The sequence below is a fragment of the Thalassophryne amazonica genome, chromosome 5 (assembly GCF_902500255.1).
Source record: "Thalassophryne amazonica chromosome 5, fThaAma1.1, whole genome shotgun sequence".
Taxonomy (NCBI): Eukaryota; Metazoa; Chordata; class Actinopteri; order Batrachoidiformes; family Batrachoididae; genus Thalassophryne; species Thalassophryne amazonica.
The window spans coordinates 49,677,410-49,687,937 of NC_047107.1; the positions used below are offsets into that span (position 1 = coordinate 49,677,410).

Below are 10,528 nucleotides of genomic sequence, written 5' to 3' on the forward strand. Positions count from 1 at the left end.
GATCCGGACTATTTGCAGGCCATGACATTGACCCTATGTGTCTTTTTGCAAGGAATGTTTTCACCACCCCCAAACATCCTTTCAATTGATGGGATAAGAAAAGTGTCCAAAATATCAACATAAACTTGTGCATTTATTGATGATGTAATGACAGCCATCTCCCCAGTGCCTTTACCTGGCATGCAGCCCCATATCATCAATGACTGTGGACATTTACATGTTCTCTTCAGGCAGTCATCTTCATAAATCTCATTGGAACGGCACCAAACAAAAGTTCCAGCATCATCACCTTGCCCAATGCAGATTCGAAATTCATCACTGAATATGACTTTCATCCAGTCATCCACAGTCCACGATTACTTTTTCTTAGCCCATTGTAACCTTGTTTTTTTTTCTGTTTAGGTGTTAATGATGGCTTTCATTTAGCTTTTCTGTATGTAAATCCCATTTCCTTTAGGCGGTTTCTTACAGTTTGGTCACAGACATTGACTCCAGTTTCCTCCAATTTGTTCCTCATTTGTTTTGTTGTGCATTTTCGATTTTTGAGACATATTGCTTTAAGTTTTCTGTCTTGACGCTTTGATGTCTTCCTTAGTCTACCAGTATGTTTGCCTTTAACAACCTTCCCATGTTATTTGTATTTGGTCCAGAGTTTAGACACAGCTGACTGTAAACAACCAACATCTTTTGCAACATTGCGTGATGATTTACCCTTTAAGAGTTTGATAATCCTCTCCTTTGTTTCAATTGACATCTCTCGTGTTAGAGCCATGATTCAGGTCAGTCCACTTGGTGCAACAGCTCTCCAAGGTGTGATCACTCCTTTTTAGATGCAGACTAACGAGCAGATCTGATTTGATGCAGGTGTTAGTTTTGGGGATGGAAATTTACAGGGTGATTCCATAATTTATTCCTCAGAATTGAGTGATTCCATATTTTTTTCCCTCTGCTTGGTCTAAAAAAGTAACCATTACTGACTGCCACAATTTTTTTTCCTGATTTCTTATAGTGTTTCTTAAAGCCAGAAAGTTGCCATTTGAAATGACTTTAGTTTTGTGTCATGTCTGTGATCTGCTTTTTTTTCTACAAAATTAAACAACTGAATGAACATCCTCCGAGGCCAGTGATTCCATAATTATTGCCAGGGGTTGTACTCCTGTGTCACATATATGGTAACTGTTATCACCATTTCTTTTCTTCAGCACAGACATGACAAATCTTTGTCATTATTTTTGTAATGGTATAATTACCAATCATACATCACTACAGCAAGTTGTCAATATTTACATGACTGTGTCTTGAGGAGGATAGTTTACTGCAGCTTCTCCTCTCTTACACAACTATATGGAGAATGTCAAGGAAAATGTGAGCATGATTAAAAAAGTAATCATTCAAGAGTTTAATTTCTTTCATTCTTTCAGAGATGGTACACAGGAGCTAACATGGAACACAGATTCACCTCCAAATGTTTTTTACAAAATGTGAGAAACAGGCAGCAGAACATGTACAGTACACTGACATGTTCTTCAGTCCCTCCATCAGTTCTATTTATCCCCAGAAGGAGGCGCTTTCCATACTAGATTTGATGTTATTTTCATTCTCCCGCCTGGATTTGGTCACCAAGTTGGCCTCTCCTTTCTGCAGACGCCTCCTCTGTGCTGCCTTCTGCTGTTTATTGATCTGCCTCTTAATCTTCTGACGGACCACCTCCTGCAGCACACACACAACAAAGACAGCAGGTTACTACATGTACAGACATTCTGTCAAGTCTTGACATCTTCCAAACACATGATGTGGACATGTTTCTGCAAAAAGTCATGTTGTACATGGCTTTTCTTGTCCTACAAAAATTTAATGGAATTGTTACATTGTCCGATTAAATGTCAAAAACAGAAAACTCAAGTGATCATGGTCATGAAAAACTCAGACGTGCCATTTTTTCATATGTACTGACCGGTGGTATTGTAGAGCAGCTCCCTCTGCTGCCCACTGTAGTTTCACTCTCCGTCCTCCTCCTGTGTTCTGCCAAGTGCAGAAGGCTGTCTGAATCTCTGCAAGTCAAAAACAAAAAGAAGAAATGTAGTATCATCATGCAAAGCTACAAGGATGGAACAGAAAAGCAGGGCGAAAGAGGATGTTTATGGATGAGGGGAGGCAGGGCATGCAGCTGGATGGTGTAATAGAGAAAGATGCAGAGGACAGGGTGAGGAGACTGTGGCAGCAGCATTTTGAACCAACTGGAGACCCCTAATGCTGGACAGCGGTAAACCAGAAAATCGAACACTGCAATAGTCCAATCTAGGAGAGATGAATCTTCACTATATTTTGCAAGTGGAAGAAAGCAGTCCTTGTAGTATTTCTAATATGGAGGCCAAAGGACAATGTAGGATCAAAAATTAACCCAAGCTTCCTTACTTTGTCCATGTGATGTATGACACACAAGCCTAGGCTAAGCGCTAACTGGTATGATTGATGCCGATGTCTCACTGGACCAAGAACCATTATTTCAGACTTATCAGAGTTTAAAAGTAGGAAGTTTCTAGACATCCAGCTTCTCACTGATGCAAGGCAATCTTCTAAGGATTTTATGTGGATGAGATGACCAGCAGTTATCGGCATGTATAACTGAGTATCAGCAGCATAGCGGTGAAAGGTAATCCCAAAGTGCCGCAATATGTTACCCAAGGGGTGCTATATAAAGGGAGAAAAGCGGGGGGCCTAAGACGGACCCCTGTGGAACCCCAAATTTCATGTCAATAAGGTTAGAGGTAGTGTTACTGTACAGAACACAGTGAGAACGACTGGTCAAGTATGACGTCAACCATGCAAGAGCACTCCCAGTAACCCCAAAATGATTTTCCAGCCTGTCAAGTAGAATATGATGATCCACGGTATCAAATGCAGCACTGAGATCTAACAGCACAAGAACCATAGTGGTGTCCGAATCCACTGCAAGCAGAAGATCATTAACCACTTTAGTGACAGCCATCTCTGTGGAATGATATTTTTTAAAAGCACACTGCAGTGGCTCAAAGAGATTATTCTCAGTAAGATAGACCACGAGCTGCCGTGAAACCACTTTTTCCAGAATTTTAGAACAAAATGATAGATTTGATATCGACCAATAGTTTTTCAGTACTCTAGGGTCAACATTAGGTTTCTTAAGTAATGGTTTAATCACTGCAGATTTGTAACATTTAGGAACAGATCCAGGTTGTGCTTTTTATTGACATTACGAATTTCATCAGCATGCCTAGAGAGATACTCTCAAATTCTGTAAATTTAGGTAATACCTCAGTAATGGAGCCCACCGCAATAGCAGGGTGTAGTGGCTGGGTTAAGGCAATACTGGGATATGTCTAACCTAATGTCTTCTATTTTCTTCTCAAAGTAATCTAGGAAATTTTGTGCTGTAAAATGCGAGCTAACTACACAGGTGGTTGTCCATGAATAAGTGTTGCCACCGTGCTGAACAAGAACATTGAGTTATTCTTGTTTTTGTTGGTCAAATCGGAGTAATAGGTCCGCTTTGTAGCCAGTAATGCTTGCTTCTAGTCTAAGATAGCGTCACACCACGCAAAGTGGAATACTTCTAATTTTGAACTACGCCATTTCCGTTCTAGACCTCTTGCCTTATGCTTGAGATCACGCAGGTAATCACTGAACCAAGGTGACTGTGTTTTGGGGGAGCACGGTTTTAACACAGGTGGTGCAATCATGTCGAGTGTAGTTTTGAGCACTGAGTTTAAACTATCCACAAGACTGTCTACTGATTGGGTATTTGCCAAATGTGAAGCTAAGACATCAGGCAGTCTGGCTTCGAGTCCAGTCTTAGTTGAGGAGTTGATGCAGTAGTGATAAATAAGGTTGTTGTTCCACAAAACATGGCAGCAAAACTGTAAACTTAGTGAGTGATCAGAGACCACTGATGTAAGCGGCATGATGTCAATATTCGTGACAGCAATACCACATGCGAGAACCAAATCCAGGGTATTTCCACTAATGTGCGTCGAGTCCTGAATGCATTGCCAAAATCCTAATGCATCCACAATTTCCATAAATGATTTGCAGAAGGGATCAGAAGCCTTATTTATATGAACGTTAAAGTTACCAATGACCAGAATGTTATCTGCACTCGTTGACAGGTTAGAGATGAACACACCAAATTCATCTAAGAATTCAGAATATGAGCCAGGAGGCCTACATACAGTGACAAAGTAATTCGGCTGATTTTTATTTTTCTGACCTTGGCAATGTGTAATATCCTGAGCAAAGCGGAGAATCAGATGCTCAAACAAGTTATATTTGTGACCCCCAACAGCTAATAGGCTCAACCGAGATTTATAAATAAGAGCAACACCCCCGCCTTGCTTCGCATCACGAGGGATGTGACTAAATGTATATGGTGGTGGGCAAGCCTCAATTAAGGGGAGGACAGCTGTAGGTTTAAGCCAGGTTTCACATAACTCAATCATATCTAATATAATTAGATTATAATTAGATCATATAATTAGATCATTAACCAACAATGATTTTGACGATAGTGATCTTATGTCAATGAGACCCAAACTAAGGACCTCAGTGAGGTTGACAGTTGGACTGTTTGGGTTTAGGGTAGGTTCCAGAGTAGCATATATAAGATGCCTAGAAGTAGGTTTAGGTTTGAGACATTCCACACGAGTTGTAGGTAGCAGACATGAAATCTTTGATATGGCTGGAACAACCATTGGGCCATCCTCAATTTCAACATAATCCAATGTAGTAACGGGTATTAAGTTTTCAAAGCATATCCCTCTATGATTTTTATGGACACGTCTATGGAAGCAGGTCACAGTCTCAATTTGCATTCATTTCGATGCAGTTACAGTAAAATCACAGTTTGAGTGCAGGGTAAAGCAGCTGCGCGTGCACGCTGTGCAGTTGTGAATGCAGCCTGTCAAAACCAGCCCCATGCTCTGCTTGCTGCAGGCTCAGTGCACTTCTGGATTAAAAAAAAAAACAAAAACTTGACAGAAACTCAAAAATAAAAGAGTTGAGGACAGTGTCTGTTGTTTCTTCCCTGTACAAGTGTGAGACCAGTAAAAAACACATTGCACTCAAAGTGCATGCTCTTCTGATGTTGCTGAAAGTTCATAGCACCGGAAAATAATGAGTATTCCTGACTTTTTCTGAGCATCTGCTCTGTTGTACCACTGGGGATGAATGTATTTATCCTTAAAGGTTTATAAAAAAAAAAATTGTTACTTTCTCATCAGAAAGCATCCTCATCTCTTGTAAAAAAAAAAACAAAAAAAACAAAAAAAAAACCCTCCCCCCAAAAAAAACATTTTTGTGGTGATAGGGTCAAGATTTCCTGAAGTAATTGATTTCCTGAAGTAATTGATCCGTAAGCTACTTAAACTACAAAAAATATATATCATGAATGATATTCACATTATGTGAGACCTGCATTCACATTTTGGGAGATTTTTTTTTGTGTATTCACGTTTTGCAATTAACACTTTGCGGATAATTCACGATTTTCAGCTGATTCACGTTTTGGGGGTTAACGCCCTTTCTTACCAAAAACAAAACACTATATCAGATCTGAACTGTGGGTTTTGTGATCTGGGACAAACCTATTTGGCAATCTCTTAAAGCATAAATTATTATTTTTAAAAACATGAGTCACAATAAAATATTACTAACCAAGCTTCTGTGTACTCTACTCAGCTCTGACATTTGTGTCCTATGACAGAAATTCTGCTTTACACAAGTTGTGAAAAAGGAAAAAAAAAAAAGTGGTGACAAACTGGAAACAGTCAGATTCTAAATTAACTCAAATATAATTTTTCTGAACCATAAAACCACAAAACGTGGTTATTACCTATTAAGGCAACTATCAAACCTGTGCTGCGCACGCAGAGGCTTGTTTGGCAAAAAGTGAACTTAGTTAAATGTTGGACTGTGGTAACTTTCCATCAAATAAACATCCTTCACCTGAAGGGTTTGAACCCTCTGTTGGAGGCAGAAAGGTCAGTCATCTCTGGGCACACGTCCTCGGCTTCATTCGTCTCCTCGTTCAAATCCTCTGATTGTTCATCACTTCTAACAGGAGGTGCAGCATTAGTCTCAGTCTGTTCTTCCCTTTTTCCTTTCTCTTCCTCCTCTTCTGGTATGTTTTGATGTGTATCACTGACTTTTAGGCCCCTCAGTTCAAGCACTGAGCGACTATATTCCTCCATGTCCACACTCTCGTCTTCTCGTGTCATTTCCTCCTCCTCCTCCTCCTCCTCCTCCACATCTTCCTCAGGTCCAGCAGGACACAGTAATGTAGCGTCTCTCTCTAGATCTTTGGTGAAGCCGCTGGCTGAGACTTCAATATCGAGAGAGCATGAGCGCCTGTATGAATGTACAGCCACAACAAAAACTTATGCAAGGACTCCTTTGCAATTACAATTCAGCATGTTAAAGAAACATAGACCAAAACAAAATTACTCAAAATGTTAAATATGTTTTCCTGGCACACAGTGGTATGAAAAGTTTTGGATACCATTGGAGACCTCCGAGACTCTTCCTAGATCTAACCGCCTGTCTAAACTTAGCGATCGGGGGAGTAGGGCCTTAGTCAGGGAGGTGACCAACAACCCAATGGTCACTCTGTCAGAGCTCCAGCATTCCTCTGTGGAGTGAGGAGAACCTTCCAGAAGGACAACCATCTCTGCAGCAATCCACCAATCAGGCCTGGATTCACCCTACTGATATATCCCATAATCCCTTGCGCCCCACAGAGGTGGTGCAATCAAAACAACATGGAGAAACCATATGATGATAATTGCCAATTAACATTATACTGGCAAAAGGTAAATTTTTTATGCCTTTCATAACATTTATAAGACACTGCATGCATGAGACCCCTAAACACTTGCTAAAACAAATATTGTTCCCGGTGCTGTCACCTCTCTGAGATTTTGCAAGATTTGTGTGAGAATTGAAAGCTCAATATGGTGAATTCTGGAATGTCCACCAGACAAAAGGAGTTTGCCAAAAGGCACCTGAAGGACTCTCAGACCACGACAAACAAAATTCTCTGGTCTGATGAGACAAAGATTTGGCGCGAATGCCAGGCTTCATGTTTGAAGGAAACCAGGCACCATCCCTACAGTGAAGCATGGTGGTGGCAACATCATGCTGTGGGCATGCTATTCAGCAGCAGGAACTGGGAGACTAGTCAGGAAAGATGAATGCAGCACTTGCTCTAGAGCGCTCTTGACCTCAGACTGGGACGATAGTTCATCTTTCAGCAGGACAATGACCATAAACAGACAGTTAAGATATCAAATGAGTGGCTTCAGGACAACTCTGTGAATGCCCTTGAGTGGCCCAGCAAGAGCCCAGACCTGAATCCAACTGAACATCTCTGGAGAGATCTGAATGTGAATAAGTGATCAAACTAAAACCTATGCCTTGCTTTTCTCAAACAGAGAGCTGTCACAAATGTTGAAAAGCACTTCACCAGCTCAGTACATGCAAGCACATCATATTGGATTTTAAGTAGCACATTATAGGGTTCATATAGATTTGCGGTCAGGTGTTGGTGGTGGGTGTGCAGGGCAGTCTGTAGCGCAGCTGTGCGCTGCAGCCTCCCACAGCGATCTCCATCCGCCACTCTTGCCCTGCCATTTCAATGCACACACTTTATTTCTACACATTTAGTAAACGCATTCACTAATTTAGAGTCAGGCTCACTAGGCGGTGGTGGGTTTGCAGGGCAGGCTGTGGTGCAGCAGTGTGCCACGGCCTCCCATGGCAGTCTGCCACCTGCTGTCTCCTGCCCTGCTTTTATTGCAGCACTTTATCTTTGCTCACTTAGGGGGTTGCACACATCAAGGGAGATTAATTCTAACAACTATGGTGGGGTTGGTAGGTAGGGTGAGTGTGGCATGTGGGGTTGGCCCCGGGTGGCTGCGGATGTCTGTGGCTCTGGGGTGGCGGGGGGGTCTTCCTCGCCGGTTCTGCCGTGGTCTCGGGGCCCTACTCTGGGGCTTGTGGGGTCTGCGTTCTGTCACCACCGGGCCATTCCTCTAGTGGTTCGTCATGCTGCCCCGGTGGCTTTGGGGCTGCCCTTCCTGGCCCCTGTGCCCTTCCACTGCTCTTTTTCTCCTGGTTTCTCCTGGGGCCCTGTGTCATGGACCCATTTCCGTCTGTTGCGTGTAGTCGGTTGTATGGCTTCTGACATGCCGGCATGGTCCATGTCATATAGTAGGGTTCTGTACTTTTGTCTTGGCCCAACACACCAGCCACAGTAGTGATCAAATATTTAGCTGTGATCTGGGTCTCTGTGCGTGGATGATTGTGTGTTTGTGACCGTCACAATTCGGTTTTGGGTGCTCTCAAGGGGATCAAGACTCTGGTGTCCTAGATTAAGTTATGGATGCTCACTAATTAGACAACAGAATGTTGCTGTCACTACTTGTTCATGTGTGGTTGTTTGTCCTGGTAAGTTGTATGGTTGGGGCCCCGTCTCCTTGGTGTCTCACTTTTCAACACTTCACAGCTATTGCCTTCACCACTTGTCTTTTGTTCTTGTCTGTCTTCGTGTTGTTTTGGTGGTCGGCCCTTCCTGATAGAAGTTGTTGGTTGGCTTTGAGTAGGATGTTGTAGGCTGATCAGGAAGGGCGGATGGGGGTCACACACGCACACCACATTCACTCACGCACAACATACCTTTTGTCTTGCAAGAATAAATTGCATGTATGTGTATTAATGTACATAAATGGTTCTGCCAGTGTGGCATTTACCATTACTATATATGCAGACGGGGGAAAAAAGAAGAAGAAGAAGAAAAAGCTCCAACTACCTAAATGCGGAGGATGGAGAGGGAAGAAAGGAGGATTGAGGAGGAGTGACCAAGGAGAGAAGCTTTGTTTATATCCTGAAATGTTCAACAAGTGCAATCTAGTGGTAGAAAAATCATTCATATCCCCTTAAACCATGATTTCACACAGGACAACAAGATCAAATTCTCTGGATAGTGTTTGCCTCGTCCCTATGTGCTTATAAATTAATGTTCTTTAACTATTTATCTGACTTTACAATATAACAACTCACAATGTTTGACATTAAAATTACTATTATAGCTACAAAAATGGCTGACAGTTAATTCTCTGAAAGCGAGTAGCTTTCATGAGAACAAATGTGTACAGATAGTATTTAGTACCAGCTGATTACAACAGAACACTCATACAAAAACACCACTTTCACAAAAATTGTGTAGCTTTGCTGGGTGACAATACATAAAATGTTACCTTATGTCTTTGAAGGTTAGGTAAAGCTCACTCTCGTAATTGTATCGTTTTGCAAAGAAATCTCTGACACATTTGACATCTCTGTCAAAGTACCTACAGGCACAGTTGGACAAAGTGATCAATCTATGCATACTATATTTGTTGTTTTAATTTTGATCATTTTTAACATGATGGCAGAGATACAGACCATTCAGCGTTAGGGTGCGAGGTCGACACCATTTGAGGAAAATCAATCATAGTTATGTGGTCTTGGTCGTCCAACATTAGGTTGAATTCATTAAAGTCGCCATGAATCAGACCGTGACTGGCCAGTTTAACGATGAGCTCCATAACTTCACTGTACAGGCTGGGTGGATCCTGCAGTTCATGCACCTGGCACCTGAGAGTGACATTTTACACACACACACACACACACACACACACACACACACACACACACACACACACACACACACACACACACACACACACACACACACACACACACACACACACACACACACACACACACACACACACACTATATATTAAAAAAATGAAGAAAAATACACCATATAATACACATAAAGCATGGGCATTTACGTACAGTGGATATCCATTAATCAGCTCCATTACTACAGCATGCCTGTTGTAGTCCACAGGCTTTGGCACAGGAAACCCACGATCATACAATGCCTAGGAGAAGCAAGGACATGAAATTCACACGTTAAGACCTGCAACACAAAGATGGGTTCTAAATGCATATTACCATATCAGCACATCAGCATGCCCCACCCACTTAAACATCCACCCACCCCTCTTTTGTAATGAAAGTTGCTTTAACGTCCACCCTGAAGTAAAATTTTTATTTTAAATTAAAGCTGCTTAAATGCCCACTCTAAATTAAATACATTTTTTATTACTAAAGTTCCTTAAATGGCCAGCCTAACTAAAATATATTTTTTAATAAAGTTGAATAAATGGCCAACCCAAATTAAATTAATTTGGTAACCCCAACATGTCATAAAAAGCAAAAAATAAGCAAAAAAGTTTTTATAAAGGTTTTCTTGTCACTTCTGCATCATCTTCAACTTTATTATTATCCCGAAGGAAACTGATGTGCAGCAGGTATCAAGACATCACAAGTAGTGAAGTATAAAAAAGTAGTGAAGTATAAAAACAAATACACACACACACACACATACATACATACATACATACATACATACATATATATATATATATATATATATATATATGTA

At 41.3% G+C, this 10,528-nt stretch overlaps 1 protein-coding gene across 1 annotated transcript in view; it reads right to left on the reverse strand.

Moving 5' to 3' along the window:
* Positions 1–1,213: 1,213 nt before the first annotated feature.
* riok2 (RIO kinase 2 (yeast)) overlaps positions 1,214–10,528 on the reverse strand; it is a 15,713-nt gene continuing 6,398 nt past the window's right edge. Inside the window, exons 5-10 of the mRNA XM_034170171.1 lie at positions 9,874–9,962; positions 9,475–9,666; positions 9,288–9,380; positions 5,980–6,381; positions 1,955–2,051; positions 1,214–1,710 (exon numbers count right to left, since the gene is read on the reverse strand). Coding sequence (XP_034026062.1) covers positions 1,549–1,710; positions 1,955–2,051; positions 5,980–6,381; positions 9,288–9,380; positions 9,475–9,666; positions 9,874–9,962 — 1,035 coding nt within the window. The 3' untranslated portion in view covers positions 1,214–1,548. The remainder of the gene's footprint in view (positions 1,711–1,954; positions 2,052–5,979; positions 6,382–9,287; positions 9,381–9,474; positions 9,667–9,873; positions 9,963–10,528) is intronic.